This window comes from Acanthisitta chloris, unplaced genomic scaffold, assembly GCF_000695815.1.
Source record: "Acanthisitta chloris isolate BGI_N310 unplaced genomic scaffold, ASM69581v1 scaffold2650, whole genome shotgun sequence".
Classification (NCBI taxonomy): Eukaryota; Metazoa; Chordata; class Aves; order Passeriformes; family Acanthisittidae; genus Acanthisitta; species Acanthisitta chloris.
The window spans coordinates 26,439-52,999 of NW_008650878.1; the positions used below are offsets into that span (position 1 = coordinate 26,439).

The following is a 26,561-nucleotide window of genomic DNA, read 5'->3' on the forward strand; positions in this document are numbered from 1 at the left end:
GACTGTTATCTGTTGTGACCAGAATGGTTTCCTATACAAGGATGATTACCACAACACTTGGGTTTTTGTGTACCCAGTAGCGGGAGGCTGTAATTAGTGCTTCCAGGCAAACTATGACCTTTCAGAACTTTTCCTGAGGCTTATGAAGCCTAAATTAGTTTCTGCTGTTTGAAAGCATGCACAGACTTAATCTCTGGGTCCTATTTATATTATAATTACTATATAATTCACATTTGCATTCACTTGACTCCTTTTCTTACTTAACAGCCAAGGTTGGCTCTTGCTTCTCAAGTCCTTTGTGAACAGTTCATGGGTCACAAATCCTGTGGGGAAAGGCAGGATGGGGAGTGCTCATTCTCACTCCCTCACATGCTCACAGGACTTCAAAATAGCAGGCTGGTATGAGAAAAAACCCTTTTGCACCAACAGAAGGTACCACAATAGCTTTTTCCTCCAGGAAAAGAAAGGATGCTATTGGTGGTTTGGAAGTTGGAAGAGAACTTCTTTTCTATCTCCTGTTAGCACCATAGTTATTAATATAGCCTGAGATTAATTAAAATGGTGGCTTTAGTGGATGTTCCAGTACATTCTGTCTTCCTTTAAGTAGACCATTCTTTTATGTTATAAAATATTTTGCTATATTCATATGCATCTTTAATGTGGTGTAAACTACCCGTAAATAGTGACATAGAATAAGTGGGGGGTAAAACATAATATGCATGAATATTTAATAATAAAATTAATAGAAAATGCCTGTAATTCTCAGTGTATGAAAACATATTGTGGAATGAAAGTGAAACTCCTATCCCTTTTGAAATTGCCTCATTCTGCAAAGCACTATGTGCTCTTTGCTTTTACATGTTTCAATCCTGTTTTCATTTTGATTCTTGCTTGTAAATATGAGCTGCTTGGCATTGCCCAGAGGAAAGTGATCCATCATCTGCTTCCAGCTAGTTTTTATCACTTGGTCATTCTGTACATATAAAATTTTATCTGAACTCCACTCGTAGGAGATAAATGACCACGAAACCAGGTTTCCTGCAATGCTTCAAATAATGAAGCCTCACAAATCAGGCAGTGGCCTCCTGCATGTGGAGACCAGGGTGCATGTGCCCTATTTCCAGCTATATGAGCGACCTTGGTTGAACTCATTATTCTGTAGTGGATAGTACAGATGTTACCATCCCACAAGATTTAAAGCTTCCTCTGATGAAAACTGCTTCTTTCACCTTGTTTGCCAGATGGACCAGCTGTAAGGTTTATTGCTGGGTTTTGTTTTCTCTTTGCACGATACTTGTTAAGTCCTTTATTAATGCAGTCAGTACATTAAGGATATATTAAAACCTGAGAACTCACGAGAGGAAAAGAGCTTAATAACCAGACAATGTGAAGCAATGTTATTTATGGGTTGGCTTTCTGGGTTTTTTTTTTTAGTTAATATCCAGTGCCAGTTATTAATGAATTAGCTGTGCAATAATTATTTTGCAGCAAGAGAATTTTACTTATAGTGAAGAATAAATTAAGATTATCTAAATCAATTTATGCTAGGTTTTTAATGGAATGTGCACAAAATATGCAATAGGGTTTTGTTCTGTCTGTTAATGAGTTGTGAATGGCACTAAGAAGAGAATATTTTCTTTCATGCTACAATTACAAGAACATATCCTTTTCCCTTGATTATCATAGAGAATCATGGAATGGCTTGGCTTCAAAGAGACCTTAAAGATCATCTTGTACCACCCTCTTGCCATGAGCAGGAACACCTTCCAGTAGACAAGTTGCTCAAAGCCCCATCCAACCTGGCCTTGAACACTTCCAGGGGTGGAGCAGCCAGAGCTGCTCTGGGAAACCTCTTCCAATCCCTCACCACTGTACTGTGATACTTTGTAAACACGAAATGACAAAATCATAGGAAAATTCAGGTTGGAAGGAACCTTAGGAGGTCTCTAGTGCAAGCTCCTGCTCCAAACAGTGTCAGATAGGGTATTATTTGAGGTTGCTCAGTGCTGTATTAATCTTACCTTCAAAGCCTCCAAGGATGGAGAGTGCACAACCTCCCTGGGCATCCTGACCTCTCCAGCAACTTTCCAAGGGAATATAGAAAATGCCAGACACGTTCCTCCATGTATGGTATTTCTCTTAGGATTAGCATATACTAATCCAATAAGAAATTTATACTTTAAAAATGGGGACAAATTTTAAACTTTTGCTTTCATCTCTTTCCAAAGTTTGTAGAAAGCCTGGATTAAAATTGAATTGAAAGAGGTTAAATTGAGGGATTCAATTAGAAACAGCAGGAAATAGAACAGAAACTGGAAAAAGAGAGGGAGTTGTGTATGGGGATTTTTCTGTTCAGGTTCATTCTTCTAACCATAGATTGAATCAGCATACTAGAACAAAATACCTTAGGCTCTTGGGAAGTTAGTGACCCCTATGTGAACTGGAGTTGTTCCCTCCTACCTCTGGTACTTGCAACTCTAGGTACACAGTTGTGGTGCACTACCAGGTTCTGGAAATGTGCAGATTCTCCTAACCTACCTCTTTTTTACAGCTGATTTTATCTCGTCAATGGACAAATGTAGCTGTAACATGCCTTGAAGGCTGCAGGTTTTCCACATTCCTCTTTGGATCTATCCACATACATTATTGCATTATGGCTTTTGAAGACCTCTGCCAAAGCCTCCTGAAAAGGAGGAAATGCTCAGCCCTCTCAATGTGACACCTCATTGGATGTTATTAATTAAGATGGAGAGGAGGAAGATTAGCAAAAGAATTGTAAGGGAAGGTTAAGTACCAGGAAAATGAAAGCAGGAAGTAGATTATGATGAAGAGAAATTTAAGGCTAATTGGAGATCAGCAGCAGGGTTCATTGGGAGCTGGTCTTGGGAATGACCTTACTTAGATTGTTTCTCTGGCAGTCTGGGAATCCAAAGCTGGATGAAGCTAATGGAATTTGCTAAGACCACAAAGCTGATAAGCATCATCAGAAGGCAGAGATAAATACTAGAGAAGCTGGTGTCTTGGAGGATGGAGTGGGAGAAATTAATAGTGCAAAGAGCAAAATTAAGTACATGGTGACTCAGGGCAAGGATTTATCTTGCTTGTTTGAAGCTTAAGAGTTACAAATGCCTCAGAAGAGCAGATGTGTGCCTGGGCTCACAGTGCTGATCACTGGATGTCTACAAACTGTCGACCTGCTGTGGTCATGGAAAAGGTAAATGCTCTTTAGGACAGATCAAGCAAATAATTTTCCACAGAACTGGGCAAGTAGCGGTTTCACTATAAGAACCAGTATAAGCACCAGTTAAGACATCCTCAGCAACAGGGTTAGAGTCTTGGTCATTTCTGTTCAGGAAAGGTGAACTGAATGTAAAACACTCTTGCATTAAAGAATAAGATTAAAAGAAACTTTGTCTTACAAAAGGGAGTTAAAATAATCTAGTTTCTCTGACTGGATAGGAGGTTTAAGACACATGACTGCTCCAATTATAATGGAAATACTCATGCTTAGTAGAAACAAGATTGTTGGAACAACCCTATAAAGGTGTAAATTGGAGCGACGACCAGTATAGCTTCAAGTTGGAGGGCAAGTCCTGCCAAAAGAACAAGACACCAATAGGAAATACATCAGAAAAAGAAAGATTATATTTAGGGGGTGTTTGTCAATACTTTTGTAACACACAATTCCCTGAAGAAGCAAGAGAGGATCTTCTCAGACCTAAAGACCCCACATCCTTCAGTGACCATAGGACAGACAGTGGGATGAGCTGGTTAGTGTCAGCCCAGCTTCCCACACTGCCATTTGTAGGCACCTCTCAAAATCCCATGGAATGGACTGAGGTCCTGACCATGCTTATTCATTCGAGCAACCTTTTGAAGAATTCATCAGACCTAGTTTGTGTAGTGGAATTAAGACCAAATCTCTTGTCCATTTGTCCTCTAGTCACTGCTAACTGATGCTGCCTCAGAGCAACCAGATTTATTTCTGCTCTATATAAAGTAAGCATGAAATTTATTACCAGTATCAGACGTGGCAGAGACAAGCAGTACCATCAGAGTGGTTTGTGCAAACCTGCATGTTGCCTGAGAACAAGCCAGGATTGATTATTGTACAAGACAAGTTACATTTGAGGAAGTAAAGATTAGATTAAAAAATTAAATGCCTTGGGGAGAGGGAATAGCAGCACAAATCTGTTTGATGTTTATGTCAACAAGGTTGCCAAAGCAAACAACACGAACATCTGTCCATAGTATTGACTGGAAAATACTGTAAATGGGAAAATATTTTAATTGTAAGCAGTGGTTCACAGAATTCCCCATGTCTTTATTTATTAGGCTGATAATATCACCCCAACATATGAACTTCATGCAGCACGTATAAATAATTCATGGGTTAGCAAATAAAGAGATCTGGAATCTGTACACAGAGATGGCTGTTGCCAATTATCTCACTTGTGCAGAGCCAGACCCTCTCAGCTCCCACCGCTTGCAGCTGCTCTTTTAAATCATTCATCAGTGCTTAAGAGATATGCTGGTGGCACTGGCAGAGAGCATTTGAATTTTCATTGTTTACACACTGTGAATTTAGCTTCTGGTCTGAAATTATCTGCCACACTGAAGCCTTTGAGAATATAGATGAGAAGAATAAGACAATTCCTCTTTTTATCCTTTTTCAACACTTCTATAACTTTCATTATCTTTTCTGCAGTTTTACTTCATATTCTTTTTATAATTGCTACTTTCATTCGAAAGTTATAATAACTGATAGAATTCCCTATGCTTTTAGATCATGAAAACATCAGGAATACTATGGAATATTATAAGTATTACAAAACAAATATCTGGTAAATATTTTCTTCAAAGTTGTCTGATGATTTTCCATTTTTATTCTGGAAATCTATACCTTACCACTTAAATATCTAAAGTAGATTCTTTCTGATAGTGTTTAAGCAGAACCTCTTGGAAATAATAATGAAAGCTGTTTAAAAATTGATGACAAGCCACAGCCAATGCTTTCTCTTGTCAAATTACTGAGGCACTGGGTTTCTGTGCCCTTTCAGATCACAGCAGGTAGTACTTCCTCAGTGATAAATTTGCCTGTTGTCATTACAGTGATATGGCTTAATTTACTTCTTGCATGGATAATGACAGTAATGGTTTTAAAGTCAAAGGCCTTATGATAAAACCAGACTTTCAGCAGTATTAATTGAAAATCTCATTCCTCTAACTAGAGTTTTATGCAGCATTATGAAGTGTGCATCTGTCTGAGATCTATAGAGTGTGGCAATACACAGAAGTCATGTCAATAGTTTTGGTCCTTTCTATTAAGCTATAAATAAAGCAGCAATATTAGAACTAATGTCAGGTTGCTGGAGTTGACTGGTGCAGTGCTGGAAGTTACTGGAGTTGACTGGTGCAGTGCTGGAGTCAGGAGAGGGGAGTGGAGCCTGCAAGGCAGGTGAAGCAGTTCCAGCTGATGGCATTCCAGCACACCCTGACAGAGGGATGCAGAGCAGGATAACAGGGGTACATAGCTTGTGGGGTGCCACCCAGCACACTAAAAATTTGTGGGAGAGGTGGCAGGGAGCAGCAGTGTCATTTCTTAGGGAGCATCACAGCCCTGCTTGTACCTACCCCTCTGCAGCCAGGGCTGGGACAAGAAATCCAACATCATCCTCTTCTCCGCGTCATGCACAGAGTGGCCTGCCCATGACTTTGGGAACAGCCACCCAGGTTATGGGGTATGTGCTGTGTCTCTCTCACCTTTGCAAATCAGGACAAAGTAGCTCAGTATCTGCTTTACTTTATATGTCTCTCTCACCTTTGCAAATTAGGGCAAAGTAGCTCAGTATCTGCTTTACTTTCTTAAAGTGAAGCACTTTGTGTTTCATCCTTCAAGGAGCACAAGCAAGTGCTTGACTCCAGGTTGGTCCTGATGCTCACACGCTCCCAGGACCTCTGTGAGCAGGAGGCAGAGCACTCACAAAGTTTCCAAGGAGGAGCAGATAGACACTGATTAAAGAACAGAAGCAGCAGAATGTGCTGGGGCTCAGGAGTTCTCATCAAAGCCTGTTTGGATGGGCTCTGGAGGAAGGAGACATGGAGCAGAGGATGTCCTCGCTCTGCTTCTGTCAGCTCCCAGCAGTTCATTGAACAAATTAGGTTTCTCTCTCAGATCCACACATGACAGTGGATGGCATTTACCAGATGGCATGTGTAATGGGACTGTCACACCGTTAGAGGTTTAAAAGTAAAGCAGGGGAGGCAGTTAATGAATACACACTTCTCATTTCAAGAATTTCTTTCTGTCCCTGTCAGGCATTAGGTACTCAACCTGTGAGCGTTGAAAGACTTTTGATGTGTGTGTATTAAAAGGCACAGTCTAGCACGTAACTAGGTTGTTTTACTTTAAAAATTGGCATAGAAATAAGCAATTTATGTCATTTCTTTAAAAAGTGATTTATTTTTTTCTTCTTGATGACTTTCACCCTGCTCACAAGTGAAATGCATTCTTTAACTGGAGTGTCATCACTGAGAGTGTTTAATATTAAGAGTCATCTTTCTCACAGACCTGATGATTCTACTTCGTAGATTTCTGTCTGTATTGTGTTTCCTCATTTGTTGAAAAATAAAAATTTGGCAACTCAAAAGTCTATTTTTTCAAGGATACTGATTCATTTTTCATTTGGTTTTAAATTTCATATTACCTCAAAATTAATATCTTTATATGGGACCTCACTTTAAAACATTGATCTGGGGAGATGGCAGTAGTAGTAGTGGTAGTGAGCAGTGAGAGACTAAGGAAATACAATATATAATACACTGAATTTTCTAAACTGCATACTGGCATTTTTCTTTTTTTTTATTAGTTTCTCATAGCTTTGCCAATGCCAACACAAAACAAACAAAAAAAGCAAATTAGAAAATAAAAGCATTCCTCTCTTTATCCCTTTCCTTTTGTTAGGCATTTTTGTGTTAATTAAAGGACTACTCTAGCTCCAATTGAAGTCATTTGGGAGGATTCCTTTTATTTTCAGTGATGATTTTATCATGCCCATGTTTATTAGGTTTGTTGCTTTTCCTGCAGACTGGCTTTGGGGACTGCAGGGAAAAAGCAGGGCAGGTTTATAAATAAATATGGTCAGCATATCAATGTATATCAATAGGAGAAAGGTAAATTCAGCTAAATCTTGGTGAGTAAACCTCAGTTTTCCTTTGTGCATTATATTCACCTTGTTGCATTCTTAAAAAAAATAAAATGGTACGAACAAAGGAATCAGATTGTTAGGGGAGAAAATTCTCAATTACAAGGAAACAAAAGTCAGGCTGCCATATCAGCCAGCTCAATTATGAATAAAATTATTTTCTGCCTTTTTCTCTGTACAGGTAAGGTCTAGATGAAACACTATGGGTTGAATGCAATGGGGTGTGGGTTCTTGGCAGCACAGGGAAAAACACTGGCACAATTATTGCACCTTAAAGTCTTCTGGGTTTTTGGCAGCACAGGGAAAAACATGGCACAATTATTGCACCTTAAAGTCTTTCTGGCTCTCAAAAACTGATTTCACATACCAAACCAGTACAAATGACTCACAGCAACCTGTTTTTGTGGCCATTTGTGTGCATATGGTCAGTTACAGCATTTCAGGGGCTTTTTCTCAGCCAGGCCTACACAAATATCTGGTGCACAATTGGTGATCCCACAGGATTTGCTTGTAGGTTGAAGGACTCACCTTCATGATCTCTTAAGAAGGCATCTCAAAGGGGCTGGAAGCTCAGTGAATCTCAGTCTCTTTAAGCTGTCTTTTGGAGCTTAAAAAATGTTGGGGTTTTTGATATTCAGTGTTCAGCTTTGGGCCTGTCACTACAAGAGAGACATTGAGGCACTGGAGTGTGTCCAAAGAGGGACAGCAGAGCTGGGAAAGGGTCTGGAGCACAAGTCTGATGAGGAATAGCTGATGGAACTAGGGTTCTTCAACCTGGAGAAAAGGAGGCTCACAGTTAGACCTTACCACTCTCCACAACTACCTGAAAGGACATTGTAGCCAGGTGGGAGTTGGTCTGCTTTCCCAAGGAAGGGTCTCTTATTCCCAAGTGACAGGGCTAGAAGAAATGGCCTCAAGTTTCACCAGGAAAGGTTGAGATTGGATATTAGGAAAGGTCTTCCCCGAAAGGATTGTCAAGCATTGGCACAGGCTGCCAAGGAAGCGATGAAGTCACCATCCCTGCAGGTGTTTCAAAGACTTGTAGACATAACACTTAGGGACATGGTTTAATGGTGGTCTTGGCAGTACTGGGTTAATGGCTGGATTCAATCAGAGGTGTTTTCCAGCCTAAATGATTCTAGAAGTCTATGATTCTGTTATCTTCCCACACACATGGTGGGGGAGCCTGTTGGCCCTGCTGTTGGGATCTTTGCTAGGCATACAGATTTCCTCTGGTGCTCAACTTGCTGCTGTTGTATCATGTTGCATTATGGGGAAAGGGAAGGAAAGTAAGATAACCCCTGTCTCTGAGGTGAAGAACTAACCATTTCATCACTGCAGTACTTCTCCCACCTTCCTGAGCAGTACTGTCAAGTTCATGGAAACATCTATGAACAGGTATGGTATTAACATGTGAGTGACTGACCTGGACCAGTCCACCTTGGCTCAATGTCCTGTCTCCAAGAGCAGTCACCAGATGATAATTGGAAAGCAGAGAGAAAGAAGCTGACAACTACAAAATTAACCTAATCTCATGTGTCACCCCATTTTTCTATCAATCAGTCATTTTTTAACTTTCTGAACAAGATGAATCCAGATCACTGTGCTAAGGACTAAAGCATCTTACAGCATCCTGTGGCAAAGACTATGGCATCATAAACTCTGCAGCATCCTATGGCAGTGAATTGTGTGGTTCACTCTTCACTCATGTGCACTGCATAGTAATGATAATCCTCTTTGTATAACACTGACTGATTTCAATACCCAAATGCTGCATTTTAAGACAGAATATGTGGCCTTTTTTAGTGTGAGAGCCAAACTGGTGTTTAATTCATTAAGAAAAACATAATTTGCAAAACAGCAAGTTATCCATAGCATATAAAATGTAAATGCTTTGTGCTGTGATGTTTGGGTGTCATTAGAATAATTTTAAAGGCAAGTGATTTAATTGTGTTTGTGCTAATTATAATGTTTACAAATTAAGGAAAGATGCGTGGTCTGTTGGGAAAGGGCTTTGAAACCTCACATGTCTTTGAATCTACAGTACTGTCATTTAGTCATAGACTCTTTCTAATACCAGGGTGATTTGCTTTTTAGATTACTCTTGCATGAAAAGTGAGTCTCAAGAGTCTTCAGCTCCATGGAATTCAAAACCAGGTTCACATGTGTCTGTGTGTGCTTTGATAGAAATTTAACCAAGTTCTTGAAAGGGCTTTGAAACCTCACATGTCTTTGAATCTACAGTACTGTCATTTAGTCATAGACTCTTTCTAATACCAGGGTGATTTGCTTTTTAGATTACTCTTGCATGAAAAGTGAGTCTCAAGAGTCTTCAGCTCCATGGAATTCAAAACCAGGTTCACATGTGTCTGTGTGTGCTTTGATAGAAATTTAACCAAGTTCTTTTCTCCTTCTTTTCAAGGTCCCCGTGTCCCGATGGTGACTGTTCACAACACAACGGATGCACAGAGTAAGAACAGCCTTGAGCTTTGCCATTTTTCTGAGAAAAGTAGCCAGGCAGGATAGTGACATGTAGCTGCTCTTTGGTAAACTTACAGCCATTGGGGAGCCCAGATGCTGCCCTAAAAGCAAGTTTTGTGCAAGGCAAAGGGACTTGCAGAGCTGCTGTGCTGCCATACAACAGCTTACCGTTGGGACTACAAACAAGGTGGTTTGGGCACGGTGTTTGTTGTCAACTTCCTCAAAAAAAATGTGAAGTCCAAATCTCTCTCCATCTTTTTGTTAGTCTTGCACTGGTTTTGCTTTATGTCCCATTCAAAAATAAGAAATATTTAGCTTAATCTGTGGTTTTAATAAAATCACTCTGATATGAATTATCAGGGATACTGCAGAGGAGTGAGCCCCACAAGTGGTGCCTCTGCCTGGTTTCCTAATCTGTCCATGAGGACTGTAGCACTTATTGTTTTGTAAGGCTTTTTCATGCTAATGATTCACATATACATCAGTGTGAAGCTGAAATTATTCCAAATATAGGTTTCTTCGCTCAAAATTGCTTGTAGCCATTACCAGACTGGTAATGTAGAGTCCAGAGAGCCATAAGGTTTCTGGAGTTTCTCCTTCACACCTGGAGCAACACAAATTATCCAGAAAGATCCATTTCTTACTCCAAGTCAGGATGGCAGGGACCTTCAGACAGTCAGCCTTTCTCTGTCCTTATGTACAGGTCCCTGATAGGGTCTTAAACCAAGATGCCCCTTCCTCTCAGACAGGCAGCCTTTCTCTGTCCCTATGTACAGGGGACTGGTCCCTGACAGGGTCTTAAACCAAGATGCCCCTTCCTCTCTTTCATGATTCTCTGGAGACTTCATAGCAGAGTGTGGGACTGAGTCTTATATGAAACCAAGATTTATCTGCTCCTGTCATTTTGATGGGAAACCATCATTTTTCATTTCAGCACAGAGTTTGGCCCAGACTTAACCGCAGTTAGGGACTTCAGGCGTGATGCAAATATTAAGCAACACCTTTATTCTGTCTGCATTATACATGGCTGATACCACTTTATCAAGTATCAGTTTCATCTAACTGAATTTAGAGCGACTCACTGCTCATCTCTGCAAAGGAGCAGAGCAAACCAGGGAATTCTCAATCTGAAGGTTTTCTGTTGTATGCTGAGCTGCTTCATTTCCTGTTGAAGATGCTAAACATCAAAGGAAAGACACTGCACAAGGGTGTATCAGCTCTTCTTCCCAGCAGAGACCCAGACTTGGCAGTGTCCTCACCGAGCCTAACTCCAGAGCAGCCCAGGTGATGTCCACAATGTTCTTCAGCCAGGAGAGTTTCTTAACTCTGATCTGCATCTCCAAAGTCACTTTCTTTTTTCCACCCTTAAACACAACACCTGAATTTTACCATAGGCTTGGAGACTGGTTGTAGCTCCAGGTACAGGATAGTGCTCTCATGAGCTGTGTTATAGCCTCCTGTATAGTTTTATAAAATACTTTTAGGTGAATAAAGTGACAGATACTATAAAACAGAAACAGCAAATGAAAGGCTTGAAAAAGTCATATAAAACACATCAGGACTAGTTTTATTTGACAGACATGTATGTGTAGCATTTATTACATAGAGAACTCAGTCTAGTCATGTACAGAACACATCCCCTACTGAAATTCATGATTTTCTGCATATGATTACCATTTCCCCTGGTTCCTTTCTTCCCCTCATTCTTTTCCTTTTGAATAAAGGGCAACTGACAGTTGCATGTTACTGAATTTACTTATTTAATATGAGCCCATTGCTCTATAAAGGGAGTTTGCCTCTGTATTCTGCAATAATCTGATAATAGTGAGTTGGACTGAATATTATAGCGTGCTTACATTTAATTAAGCAATGACCATTTGTACTCCACAGACTCAAGCTCCCTGTGGTGCTAAACCAGAAAGGAAAGTCCTTTAGGAGATATGCCAATCTTTTTTATTTCCTCCATAGTCTTCCTGTCTTTCTGTGAATGCAATTATATGAACAAATAAAACGGCTTGACTAAATTCCCCTACGTGGCAAGCCCCTTTCTGCTGATAAAGCTACTTGTGTGTGCCATAATTAAATGAGAATCTTAATATTTAACTAAACGTAATAGGCTGTTGCTTCGGCACTTTTGTGGGGGTTGTGCTTTCAATAGAGAAGAGCCAGGCTTTTCAGAAGCAGGATGAATAGTCATTGAACCAATATACTATTGCTAAAAGATCTCTGAAATGCATTTACTGGGAAGGGCAAGTTTTTGTGCTGTGCCTGCCTGTTCAGCAGCGATGGGCAGTGAGAACATGATAATCAGGTACCAGAAGTGTTATTTGAGGGGCTGGGGTTACATGTCTATTTATCAGTGTGTCTCAAAAGGGAAATTACAGTCAATGAAACACATAATCTGGTGTGAAATCTCAAACCCTCCTTGGGTTCACATGGCAGAGATAATGGCCTGGATCCTCCTGGTTCACAGCCAGAATGATGCCATGGGGATGAGCCCTGCAATGGGCTTCCCAGACCAGGATTCACTACCATTACAGCAGGATTGCCCTGGCCCTTGAATCCTTCTCCATGAGGCTCAGAATCTTCACCATCACCAGGAGATATTTCCCACAATCTAGGGCATACAGCCTTAAAGACGTTAGAGTGTCTTTAGGATGTCTCCTAAGGATGGGCCCTTGCCTTACCAGCTAGGAACACAGCCTTAAAGATGTTAGAGTGTCTTTGGGATGTTTCCTAAAGATGGGCCCTTGCCTTACCAGCTAGGAAGGACTTGCCCTTTCTAGTGCTGGAGGTGGCTGCTTTTTCTAGAAGAGGCTCAGCAGGTAAAGCACATGGCCAGGATGTGGGGGTAAAGGTTAAATCCTGGGAAGGAGGAAGGAATCCTCTATTTCAGACACAAAGAATCCTTGGGTAAGACACACAAGCAAAATAAACAATTCATGAAACACTCTGAAAGCCAAGACTGCTACAAACCCTGATGTTGCAGGTTTGTATGACCTCTGTCCACTCTCTTCTCCCCATGGTTTTCCTCCCCATGGATTTTATCTTGCATAGGAGCACAACCCTCTCCTGAATCACTCCATAGTCTCCTCCGTTTCCCAATTTATTATGCATAACTTGGGCACAGACTTGAGGATCTCTTAATTTGCTATCTAGATTTGCATGGCAGTTGAATGACCAACTGGGATCCATAGCAGTGTACCAACACAGCAGGTCACATTCCCATCTCTGGCAAATCAGCTGAATGTCACTGATTTCAGAAATATAGCTTTTTACCACTGCAGAACTTGGAAGGGGTTTCAAAGACTTAACTGAATTAGACACCTCTGAGGACTAGAAGGAAATCTCTTCATAAGGAAACTCGTGTTATATATATCAAAGTGGCTATAAAATGTTACAATGCATTTTCACAAACAATACCAGAAGTTTTTCTGATCTTTTCCTTCTTCTTTCAGAAATTTTTGAGCTGGAGGTAAATGAAAATGTGCAGCTGGCCGTAAATGACAGGCAAATGCCTAAAGTAGAATACATGGAAATCAAGATAGATGATTATAGTAAGTAGCACCTTTCTTTTCACTTATTTTTCTCTTTCACTGCTGTAGCTGTGAAATGATACAGTCATCTTGGGTAGACTGGCAGGAGGAAAAATGACTTTGGCTCTCAATAAACTCACACAGTTTGCAAAGCACTCTCTTAGGATGTGCTACACAAGGAGGTTATTACAGAGGCAGAATTTGATGAGAATTCAGCTGAAGAAAGGCAGAATGATGGGGTTGGGTATTTTTTTCCCTTCTAAAGCTTTCTTTGCAGAGAAAAGGCCACTCTAGGAAATGACCCAGTGGGGTGCCTCCATTGTTGGGGGCATTTGCCTTAGCTGTGTGTCATTTGAAATTAGCTTGGAGTGGGATACTGTCTGTGCTTGCTGGCAACAGCTGTGCTGCCTTTCAGTGCACAATCTGAACTGCAGTGAATGAAGATGAGTCTCCAGTGACTGCCCATCGGAGTCATCCAGGATTCTTTGAGAAAGCCATATGATTTGATAGGATTTAAAAAACCCAACAGTTTTATGAGAAAAGGCAAAAGAGATTTCACCTGGAGTTAATAAAGCAGAAACTTGGAGTAGTTTGTAGCTGCAGCTGGTGTGTTATTCCTACCACTTGTATAATCATTCCCCATGAATATATATGCCAAATAGAGGGAGAAAAGTGTAAGCATCTTCTGCCTGTCTCTGTAGTTGTACCCAAAACAACCTAAAAAGCACCTCCTGCACCAGTAAGCAGATAATTTACCTGTTTGTGGAAAATCCACATACTCAGAGCAGCTGCACAATGTCTCCCCAAAATCCTGGTTTGTATGTATGGTGGCAACTCTAAAAAAACCTCAAAGACCCTGGGTTCATGGTGTGGCCCATAATATTTCCCAGGCCAGGAAGATGTTTACCTCTCAGGCTGGAGGCAGTGAAATGCAAGCTGTGAGGTGTGCTGGGGGCAGGTTACCTAGTTCAACCATTACCAGACGTTTTAAGAGGTGAAACGAAGGCTGAGAGATGGTTACCATTTGAAAAGGATAATAATGGCCCTAAAATGTTCTGCTTGCCACACAGGCAACATAAACCAGTGCATAAAATAGCAGGAAAAGACATGCACTTCCAGGCCTTATGGGCAGGAAAAGATGGGGAAAGAGCCTGGCATAAAGATCCTGTCTATCCCGTGCGTCGGCTTGTGTGACACTGGAGTTTATTAGGGATAACTCAGCTTGACACTAAGTTTCTGAACTGCAGGTGTCATTGCAATTCTGCTTATTTAACCAAAAATACACATTTATGTGTGTAATAAATGCAAAGTGGCCACAGCCATGTGACTCTTCTGCTGTGCCCTCCCAGTATCTTCTAAGCTGTGGGCTTAGCAGCCTTGGGAGCACTGCACGTAGCTCGTAGTAATATTTAAAGTCAAGTGATGGCCTTTTTGGCTGTCCCTGGGCCATTGATCCAATTTGCAGCTATTAGCATTCAGATGGAATAACTAATTAGGCAGAGTGTCAGACAACGATTGCAAAGCAAACCACTTAAACCGCACCACTAATCTGTGTATTAATCTGCTGAAAATGCTCCTAATACCGATTTAATTGCTGAGCCTTTGCTAATCTAGATGGTAGTTAACATTTTAAAAATAAATGCACTGTCGTTAATGCAGACAGTGTTTGTATGGCAGTGGTTTTGGCTGTTGATATGAAGCCACAGAAATGGCACTAGGTTAAATGAAGTCTCGGTGATCACATCCCTCCCTTGCACTGGTTCTGTACCAGTATATATATACACCATGTAGTATAACTACATGGGCATCCTATTTTACAGCAAAATCTAGCCCTTTGGAAATCAGGATTAAAATACATGTTTCTCCCTCTGTCTTCACACCATTACAGCAAAATAATTCTATTTCTCTCCCCCAGCCACCATACTTAATTGGGTTTTAAATTACCATCTTCGTCACTGATTTTGCCCCTTCTCTGCTGCCCTGAAATATTGATTTCTGTCTGCGTCACTCATCCAGCTGCCAAAAAAGGAAAATTATAGCTATTGCCAGATGTTAATTGAATGCTGTAAAAGTGATGCATGACTGAGCCGCACGTGCTGTACCCCTGATTTATATTTCTTGTCACCTTGGCTATCACAATATGAGTCTTTTCTTTGCGGACATCCATGTTTCTAAGGTGTTATTTGCTACTGCCTCTGACGGAAAGCCATTTTTTTCCTGCTCATATGTGGCCAAAACACCAGGAAAATCTATTAGAGTTATGTCAGAGCTTGCACATTGAAGACACGTTGTTATTTGTTCTTTTTTTTGCTTAGGATTGCCGATGCAGATCTTGAAGCCAGCAACCTTTTCAGACACTGCGCACTACCCCTTGCTGTTGGTTGTGTAAGTTCTCACGTGTCCTTTCTTTTGGTTCACATTATTAGGGCAGCATGGAAACCTTGGCCATGATCAGAAACTTTTAAGATATGTGTTGTACAAGGAATGCCACAGTCCAGCACATTGGTCCCTATCCCATCTCACTTCAAAGCCGGGAGAGGCCAGATGTACATCACTTCTCTCTCTCCCATGTCTGAACCAAGGTTTTCAGCTCCCTGGAGAAATCCTGCAGAGTAAATTGCAAGATTTTGTCAAGCTATTCTATGTACACTTGCAATTCAATAATTTTGGGGGCAAAAACAGGAGGAGGAATAAAAGATGGATTTTGACTTTCTGTCCCAGTGCTTAGGGTATTCACTTTGCACTTGAGAGGTAGTTGTAAAGTGGAATTCAGTCAGCCTTACTAGAACTAAAACTTTAGATGCCCTCATGCAGAAATCCTTGCCTTGTAAGTGCCAGTGTCCCCTGAAGTGACAGTAAAGAGACAGCTGGAAACCTTTGAAGATCTCCATGAAGTTAGCATTTATATTAGGTAGGTAGGTTTTCCTCTTGGCAGGCGCAGCAGATTGGCATATTTTTATACAACATTTAGTAATAAAAATACACAATACAGAATGTTTTTTCTGGAAATTTGATAAGAAACTGGAGGAGGGAATTCACTGACCTTGGAAGAACCTGTTTGGCCCTGGCTGCATCCCACTGCATTGCTTGCTGCCTGCCAGAGGGAACACCCCATGAGAGACAAGCCTCGTGCAGGAGTGATGAATGCCTGGCAAGTGCCTCAACACCATCCTGCACATCCCTCCATGAAGGACAAAAACACTGCAATAAGCGTTTTGTTACATCACAAAATTACTGCAGAGAAAATGTACTTCATTATAAAAGTGCTTGAGGAAGATTGGTACTCATCAAGCTAACAGCACTTGATTAGGCTGCCTCTGGAGCTGGATGGGCCTGGGTCTCACTTGAATAAATGCAAATGACTGGAGTCACATGCACATTAAAATCCTGCAGTGAGTTGCCTGATGTCTCTGAGAACCCAAAAAAGGACAAAAAGTGGATCAAAATGCCAGTGGCTCTATGGTGATCCCAGTCCTAAATTATCGCTCAAAGTCAGCATCAGCATCCCTTTGTTTTTTCTCAGCTGTCTGTCTGAAGTGAAGTTTGTATTTCTCAAGACAGTTCCCTTGTGCAGGATCAGGCTCTAAGCAGAAGGGTGAAGGAGTCTTGTGCACCACTTCCCCTTTCGCACCAATTTGAGGACAAAATGGGCATTATTAATCCAGTTTTTAATCATTTTAAAAGGCTCCTTCCTTCTGTACTTCTGTGAAGCAGAGGTGACAGAAGTGACTGACAGCTCCATCTAAAGCCTCTCTCCATAACCCCATGGAAGAGGGGAGAGCAGGGCTTGGTGAACGGAGTACTAAATGAAGGCCCAGTGTTTGCCAGTAAAGAAAAGGATGACTGATGTCTGCAAGCTTCATCCAACATATTTTGGTAGTGCCAGTGCACTCCAAAGTGAAGCTCCTCACAGAAAACACTCCCAACAGAAATAAAAGCAGCTTTAGGAATGTAGAAAATAGATACAGATTGGAGCAGATATGCCAAACGGAAAGCTCAGCTGATACCTGTGTCGCTGCCCTAGTTACTTGCGGGAGGAATCCTCCTCAGTTAGTGGTGTACTTGCTAGCATGATTCAAAGCTCAGCTTAGTACAGTGATAGACACAGTGCACAGCAGGAGGCAAAACCCAACCTGAAGCATCCATCCAGCTTCAAAACCCATCCCACACAATCAGTCATCTGCATGGCATCCTAGCAGAGACTGGTCTGCCCTTCTAGAAGTCTGTCCTGCCTTTCCCTGCACTTTGGAGCCATGGGTCCCTATCCCACAGCAAGCTCCCAGGTTTGAAGAGCATGCTTGGTGCCATTGCCTTTGCTTGATGCCTGTTTCTGTTTCAGAGATGGCACACCCGGCAGCCAGATCGTAACGGAGAGGTTTGAGGTGGCGTGGGAAAGCGTCATGGTCAGCTCTCACAACGCCATCGTGCTGAAGTTCGACGGCCGTGGGAGCGGCTTCCAGGGCACTAAGCTACTGCACGAGGTCAAGAGGAGGCTGGGCCTTTTGGAAGAGAAGGATCAGTTGGAAGCTGTCCGGTGAATGACACTGTTACTGAAGAAATTAGTCCATTAAAGATAATTAACCCAAGACTGTCATTAGTCTTGGTTGCTTTAATGATGTGCAGGGGAGAGCAAGGAGATGGGAAGGAAGAACAATACAGTTATACAGCTGTAACCAAGTGATGGCATGTGAGAGGCAGCTCATACCAACCAGTGCAGAGGAAGAAAAACAAGCCTTAAACAGAGCTAAATTAGAGCACACTTATCTATATCCCATGTTCAAAGCCTATTTATTTTTAGCTCTGTACAGTCATGTAGCTACAAACAAGAAAGCTTGAATATCTGCTCCTACATTAATCTTTTGCATGCCTGGTAGTTGGAAAAATCCATCTTTAAATCCTTAAACTTTTTAAACAGAATAACCAGTGCAAAACCCTAAATGTCAAGTCCTGTCATATTGTTAGATTTATTCTACACATAATCATGTTAAAAGCACTATCAGAGTATTGCAATAGCAGCAGCTTTATTATGACTTCCAGAGGTAGTGCAGGTTGTTTGCTGCCATTGCTTGGTCAAATCCAACACATGAGGTTGCAAAATTAAATCAAACAGACTCATGTGAAAGCAGCTTGTACCAGCGTGATTTAGATTGTCTACATCAAGGGGTAATGGCTTTAAAGTGAAAAAGGGCAGGTTTAGATTAGATATCAGGAAGAAATTCTTTACTGTGAGGGTGGTGAGGCACTGGAACAGGTTGTCCAGAGAAGCTGTGGTTGCTCCATCCCTCAAAGTGTTCAAGGCCAGGCTGGATGGGGTTTGGAGCAACCTGGTCTAGTGAAAGGTGTCCCTGCCCATGGCAGAGGGGTTGGAACTAGAAGATCTTTAAGGTCCCTTCCAACCCAAAACTTTCTATCGATTTTTCTGCAGCCACCCTAATTTAAAGCTGATTAAAATTACACTATGTTTGCTATATCTAAGGGAAAAATATTTTTAACTCATTGTTTGTCCTTTCTCATGTTCTAGGACAATGCTGAATGAGCCTTACATTGATAAAACACGAGTTGGTGTGTTTGGGAAGGTAACGTTTTCCTGTTGTTCCTCTGTGCTCTTCTAGTTGGCTGATGTGGCTAAGCAGCTGAGCAAAATCCAATTTATTTAATGTGGTGACTTTTTTTATTATTTATTTTTGAGATAGACTGTGTCTTGCTCAGAGATGTTAAAGGTGGAAGATTTCATTTTATTAATGTTCATCAATTACTTCTTTTAAATAAACTTCCAAGTGCAAAAAAGGACTATTCCTCAGAAAAACATTGTCAGATAATGAATTATTTTTTCTCCTTGCAAGGTTTCTTTTCATTTTCATCTTGTCCCTTAAGGCCTATGGGAGTGTGGGTACATCAAACTCATGTGTACGAGTGTACAGTGCTGTTGATTTCTGAGGCTGATTTGCTCCACAGTGTGTGCTGGGAAAACAGCAGCTGTAAAGTACACACAGTTTGAGATGAGAATGGGACTGTGAAGAGAAATTTTATATTGTGGGACATACAGGCTTGGAGTGGGCGAAGAGAGCTGCACATACAGCAGCAGCTCTGCAGAGAACTGCTAACAGGCTGATAGCAGCCACTGAAATCGTGTTGCCAGTTTTAAACAGAAAAAGACTGGGGTAATAGTTTGGAGAGGTAACATATCTGGTTAGAGTGTGTTGTCAGTTTTAAATAGAAAAAGACTGGGGTAATATTTTGGAGAGGTAACATATCTGGTTAGAGCTACAGTCTTAATGTGGGATGAAAAAGATCAGCTCTTGGGCATGCAACCCTCCTGCCTTCAGGAGAGTGCAATGGGTGTAGAGCTCATCTTCAGCTGCATCTGCCAAAGCCAAGGAAATGTCCCTTGTTTCATGCTTTTCAGAGCAAGGTGTTAAAAACTCTATAATGGTTGAGCATTTGCTGCAAGGTCCCAGCTGCAGTTTCTGTACCTAAAAGCAGCAGTGCCTCATGAGAGGACCTCTGATCCCCTGTCCCATTTCTGTTCCAGGATTATGGTGGCTACCTGAGCACTTACATGCTTCCAGCTGGTGAGGAGGATCAGGTGTTTGCCTGTGGAGCTGCTCTTTCCCCAGTGACAGACTTCAAACTATATGGTAAACCCCATCCCTGAGCCCGCAGACCCTCTTGCTGGCCACAAATTATGTTTCTTCCCTATCCTTTCCCAGTTATCATCTTTCTTCATCACTATCCTGCCTGTTTTATATTATGTGACTTCTTTGGATTAGCCATAAACCCTTTTTTCCCACTTGAGCAATTTTGCTGGCACCGGTGGGACCATCCATAGTGGTCAGAGTAATCAAATAACTTTATTGCTCCTTTTAAATAAAGGTGAATTGGCTTTAAACCCTCCAGTCTCTGCCACCAAACTGGCCCACTGCATTGAATCCAGCCCTTGCCACCAAACTGGCCCACTGCATTGAACGTGCTTTTTTCTTGTCTGAATCACCCATCCATGCAATCTGTGGTCCAGTCTGCCTGGCCCATCCTGTCTCTGTTGACAGTACTGCACTGCACATGGTGCTCCTTTCTCTCAAAGACACCAGTTCCCTTTGCACTTAGTGCCAGTGAAAATCAGGAGACTGCCATGAAAGTCAGGAGTGTTCAGCCAGCCTTCAGCAGTTTCTGCAGTTATCCCTGAGACCAACAGGAACTTGCAGTCAGCTTTTGATGGAGATGGCCCCATGTGACAGGAGAAAGGAACATGACACGATAGTGCTCTTCTATCTCAGTTGCATTAAGAATGAAAAAAAAGGCTCTTCTGTGACTGATTTAGAAACCAGAAGTACATGGTGATAATGACAGACTGTAATATCACGTATATCCTTACTGCATTTTCCAAAACTTTTAGAAGTGCATTCTCTATAATTAAGGCATTGTTGGAATATAAGGTCTTTTCTAGCCTTTGCAATATTTGACTCCGAAGCACCAGTGGACTCACTTATGACTGAAAATTGTTTTCCTTTTTTTCTTTTCAAGCTTCAGCCTTTTCTGAAAGATACTTGGGCTTGCATGGGATTGATAACAGAGCATATGAGGTAACTGCATGGACACTGCATTTCCCTGATAAAATGTGAACTGGGTTTAACTCTTCCTCCATGTGTTATCTTTTGGAGAGGGAGCAAGGATATGCAAGAGGGACTCACTAGTGAAGCTTTGAAGGTGTCCTTCAGGCTGCTTACTGCTTTTCTTGTCTTAATAGTAATAATGGATAAAGTTTTTATTGATTAGCCCTCATGTCTTCCTCTCTAAATTGGGTAAATGCAATTATACCAGTTTTACAGAATGAAAGAGCTGAGGTTGAGTGACTCAGATATGCCCAAGAGGACACAGTGTCACAACCTCCTGCCAATGGTCTTGCCATTTTGATCCTTTCTGAGATATACTTTTTGACCAAAACTCAAGTGAAGTTCAGCTTCTCTTGACTTTCTCACAGTATGTGATATTTCAGATAGGCAGAAGTCTGTGCCAGAATTGAGCAGGACATGGGAAAAAAAACATGGCACCAGTTAAAAAAGACATTGTTTAATATGTGTGACGAGACCAGTTGGATCCTGTGCTGCAATTACTTAGATGAAGTACCTAGTAAAAAATAGTCACAAACAAAATTTGTTACAGAGAAAACCTTGTTCAGCTTTGAAGCTTTGTCTTCAGCTAGAAGATACGAAGTGCAAATGTTTGGCCCTCTTTCCTTAGAGAAAACCTTGTTCAGCTTCGAAGCTTTGTCTTCAGCTAGAAGATAAGAAGTGCAAATGTTTGGCCCTCTTTCCTCACATAGAAGGCAGATATCACCCTGTGTCCTTGCAGGAGAACCTTTATCCTGGTTATCTAAACTCTGAGTTTGTTGTCTCTCAAATTTTGCACTCATAATCTCTAATTGGTGCAAACTCTCCTTGTTCTTTTAGAGATGTGCAGGCAGGTCAGCAGAGGTGAAAAGAAGAGAAAGTATTCCATAAATGGGAGCTTTGAATTGTCACATGCACTTTGAGTGTTGAAGAGTTGACCTAAGCAAATAGTGGCACTTTTGATTGTGTTGAGATTAACTGCTGGAAACAGCTCCTGAGCTCTCTGCAGAGCATGGCACTGTTGCAGGGTCCCTAACTGATAACACATTTCCTACACACCATAGTTGAACCATGAATTGCTCGAGGAGAAGAACTGCTCCCAACCTGGGGAGCAGACATGAACTTTATGGTCACATAATTCAGGACCTGATGTAAAATGGCAGTGACCATATCTTAATAATATATAACAATGTTTTTAGCCAGCTAATTCAACCCCCCCAGCCAGACATGGAAGGACCTGTTGCTGTTGGATATGCACTTGTCTGTCTTCTGTGGAAATGATGTAGGACAGTGGGAAGATGAAAACATATACAATAGGATTGATATAAGGGTCTCTCAACTGAAAAAGATGTTAACTCATGTAAGTGAACCATACCTAGGGCACACACATTTAAACAGTGAAGGAAACATGAGTTTGAGACAGATATTCTTCTCTTCCCCTCCTATAAAAGGGTAACATCTGTGATTTGAGACTTACATACCTTTTGCCACTGCAAGACTCTTTTGGACTCTCCTTGAGACTTGTATTCTTCTGAGCAATACAGAAAAAATGTGCAGAAGTTCTTAATTTCTTACTCTGTACCATTTGCAGTCATTCGGATTTGCACTTGTTTCCCCCTGTGCATCTGAAGACAGCTGGGGGCAAAGGCAGGCTCAGCAGTGGACACTTGAATTTCATTTCAGATCCTCCCCTGGGCTGTCAAAGCTCATTGAGGTTGGCCTTCAAACCACACCAAAGTCACTCCAGATCCCTGAAGAGTTCCTAGACGTAGGCGCCTGGGCACACTTTTCATCAGTGTTTCATACTCACTGGAAATTCACTGAGACATTTGCCATGTATTCAGCAGTTCAGGCTTTTAGTGAAGGTTATCAGAATAGATAAGGATCTCTGACCTCTTCATAGAATCATAGAATCAACCGGGTTGGAAAAGACCTCAAATATCATTGAGTCCAACCCTACTGTGGTCACTAGACCATGGCACTAAGTGCCTCATCCAGTCTCAGCTGGAAAGCCTCCAGGGATGGGGAATCCACCACCTCCCTGGGCAGCCCATTCCAATGCCTGAGCACTCTCTCCATAAAAAATCTCTTCCTAATATCCAACCTAAACCTCTCCTGGCAGAGCTTGAGTCTGCGCCCTCTTGTCCTGCTGCTGGTCGGCTGGGGGAAGAGACCAACCCCCACCTGACTCCAGCCTCCTGTCAGGGAGTTGCAGAGGGCGAGAAGGTCTCCCCTGAGCCTCCTCTTCTCCAGGCTGAACACCCCCAGCTCCCTCAGCCTCTCCTCATGGCACTTGTGCTCCAGTCCTTTACCCAGCCTCATTTATCTTCTCTGGACGTGCTCCAGCACCTCAATGTCCCTCCTGAGCTGAGGGCCCAGAGCTGAGCACAGGATTCAAGGTGTGGCCTCACCAGCGCCGAGTCCAGGGGCAGAATCACCTCCCTGGTCCTGCTGACCACACTGTTCCTGATCCAGGCCAGGATGCCATTGGCCTTCTTGGCCCCCTGAGCACACTGCTGGCTCATGTTCAGCTTTCTGTCTATCCAAACTCCCAGTTCCCTTTCTGCCTGGTGCTCTCAGCCACTCTGTCCCCTCTTCCTGCTGCTGAACACTGAGTCTGGAAGCACAGGATGATGATCTATTTTTCCTCTAGACTGACAGAAGTAGCCAGGAGAATATGCTGTGCTGGTGTCTGCTTGTTATCCTTGTGATAAAGTATAAATGGAATTAAGTACTTCTATTGCCTCCATATAAATTGCTAATTTCTAGCAAGATTTTTAATCTTATTGCAACCTTTACCTTCACAGATCAGCAAATTAGCACACAGAGTCTCATTACTGAAGGAACAGACATTTTTGATCATTCATGCTACTGCTGATGGTAAGTCAGTCCATCATGTGAGCTCATTATATGTTTGGGGTAGCTTTGATTTTTCTTAATTAAATTTGCCCCTTTAATGATTGCAATCTGTTTTTACAGAAAAAATCCATTTTCAGCATACCACGGACCTTATCACACACCTAATTAGGGCCAAGGCTAATTACAGCTTGCAGGTACAGTATGTGTTTCTTTTTTGTCTTATTTGAACAGTTATTTCCCACTTTGAACCCAAACTGCTGTTATGAAACAGGCTTTGAAAAGGCACTTGCAAACTCAGCCTGGCAGTAGAATTAGTGCCAGCATATAACATGTTCCTATGTATTCCTGTGCTTATATGATGCCACTATTTTGCTTTGGACAGTTGTAGAACAATTATTAAATTACAGTAAATTAAGTTGTAAGGGACATATCTCTATTGAATTGATGCCTGTTGAGTTTCTTTGGGGAAAACAGGACAAATTCAGGATGAATTACATGGGAAAGAGGGATTTAAAATTAAATCAACCAGAAAAGTTAAAACAAGAAATGTCACTTAAATCTGACATCCCACTGTGAATTACATACTCTGGTCTAGAAAACCTCACTTTCCACCAAATTATATCTCTGTTTTGCTGAATAGCCCATGTCCAAACCATTAAAGCTTTCAAAATAAACCCACCCACCAGCCATGGGGATTGTCCCTACCCTTGGCTACATCCCAAGCCACAGCCAGGAGTGTTAGCATAGAAAACACATAATCACTGAATGATTATATGGGTGCTTTTATTGAAGAGCTCTGGGAGTCAGGGTACAGACCCGAATCTGACTCCGACCTGAATCTAACATGGATACATTTTTATACTCTTTTCTTCACTTAATCATAGGTTAATCATTACATTACTATTATTCTATTGATTTCACCCAAGCATGGGTCCAAGTCGCTTTTGATTATTGTTATAATCCTCCCTAGGCATAACTTCAAGTTCCCTTTGATCATTGTTATAATCCCCCCAAGCATAGTTTCAAGATCTTACAATAATAATCTATTAATCAGGCAAATAATGATCTATGAATCAGGCAGATATATGCAGGTGGGTATGCAAGTACATACAAGTTCGCATCGCTCTACTAAATATAATATTCATCTCTGTCACCTATTAATCAGGCAGATACATGCAGGTGGATAATATTTATCTTTGTCACTAAGTTTACTTCTAACTACCATGATTCGCTCTACTAAGTATAATATCCACCTTTGTCACTGAGGTCTACCTTGACTACCACAATTCCAAACATTTTACCCCATGCTATCAGGAGAGTGCAACTCACCCAGACTCAGTCCATGCCAGGGACCATGCTACAGCTCACAGTACAGATGGTTGTGTTGTAATGTCCAAGTCCTGCTCGCACTTGATTTACTGAATACCAGCTCCCTCTGGCTGCATGTCTGCAGAGCTTCATTAGATGGGTGTGCTCACTCCATCATGCTCCAAAGGCAGCTAGGATGGAGCACAGCACAGCACCTAAGCAATGACCATGGCATGGATTTGGTCACTGCTACAACTGAGGTGGCCCTGCACATTTCCCAGTGCAAAAGCATTAGTATGTTGGAGCTTGAAAGACCTTAATGACCTTGACATGCATCAAATGTTAGTTGAGGATTGAAAGGAGGCCTAAGGGACCTGCATCTTGGATTGAGGTATCCAGAGCAGTGATGAGACACCTCAGACCTGCTTGAAATCATCCAACCCTAGGGACTCATTTTTTCCCCCTTCAATATCCCAGTCAAGACAACTCATTATGATTCTCTCGCGTTCCTTCAACACATGCAGAAGTTACCTGCTCTGTTCAAGAGGAAAGCTGTGTTTAAACTATTTCATTTCTAGCTTCCCAATTATTTTTCTATTTAGTTACTTCTCCAGCAAGCTTTATTTAATAATTTTACTTCATGACATTTTTTCTTTCGAGCCCTCATTTCAGTCAGTAAAACCCAACGTTATTTCTCCCCAAAACTTACACTGTGTTTTTTTAGATTTTCACTGTTGATTGTAAGTGAGGTCTGTTTCTTCTTAGCCTGAACTTGTTCAGAGCAAAATTAAATAGAAAATCCTCCCCCCAAAAAGGTTTCTTGTGAAGGAAGATGCAAGTCTGTGCTCAGAGCTCTGTGGTGCCCAAATTACCCTGAGCCTCACATGCATTCACAGTAGTGCTGGGGAAATGCAGTGGGTTTGCAGATCAGCTCAAGTTGCAGGTATAGGTGCTGAGTCCTGGGACTTCCAGCTCCTAACAGTGTGCATTTGCCTGTTTTTTGCAGATTTACCCTGATGAAAGCCATTACTTCAGCAATCCAGCATTGGAGCAGCATCTGTACAACTCCATTGTCAACTTCTTTGTGACATGTTTCCAAGTTCAGGACAAACTCCCACTAGCCCCACTGAAAGAGGAGGAAGATGAAGATTAACCCTACTTGTCCGTGCTAAGCACAAGGCAGATCTCTCTGACAATATGCAACTGGATCATTTTCCTGAAGAAAGAGATGTTGTTAGCATGTATTTTAAAAAAACTGAAAGCAGCTCATCTGCTTTACTTGACAGCAACTCCTTCCTAAATGGAAGAACATTAAGCATGGGGAACTCAGCAGAAACTGCTGTCTGAAATAAATCCATCACAACCAACATCTTCTTTTTCTTTGGTTGTTTTTTTTCTTTCCTTCCTTTTTTTTGTGTTTTTGTTGTTTGCCACAAAATGACTTCTAGAGTGAAAGTGGTAAGACATTGAACTTGAAGGAACACCCCAAGAAACCGCTTTGAGGACTGGAAGATTTAATGTCTCTTTGCATTCAAGCAGTCAAGCAGTAGCAGTGAAATCCATCA

At 41.6% G+C, this 26,561-nt stretch overlaps 1 protein-coding gene across 1 annotated transcript in view; it reads left to right on the forward strand.

Moving 5' to 3' along the window:
* Positions 1-26,243, forward strand: part of DPP6 (dipeptidyl-peptidase 6) — a gene marked incomplete at its 5' end in the record, with an annotated part of 49,389 nt that extends 23,146 nt beyond the window's left edge. The window contains 10 exons of the mRNA XM_009070473.1: positions 9,628-9,675; positions 13,145-13,243; positions 15,538-15,607; positions 17,562-17,756; positions 18,744-18,798; positions 19,755-19,860; positions 20,744-20,802; positions 23,637-23,709; positions 23,809-23,882; positions 26,003-26,243. Of these exons, the coding sequence (XP_009068721.1) occupies positions 9,628-9,675; positions 13,145-13,243; positions 15,538-15,607; positions 17,562-17,756; positions 18,744-18,798; positions 19,755-19,860; positions 20,744-20,802; positions 23,637-23,709; positions 23,809-23,882; positions 26,003-26,149 (926 nt within the window). The remainder of the gene's footprint in view (positions 1-9,627; positions 9,676-13,144; positions 13,244-15,537; positions 15,608-17,561; positions 17,757-18,743; positions 18,799-19,754; positions 19,861-20,743; positions 20,803-23,636; positions 23,710-23,808; positions 23,883-26,002) is intronic.
* Between the last annotated feature and the right edge of the window lie 318 nt (positions 26,244-26,561).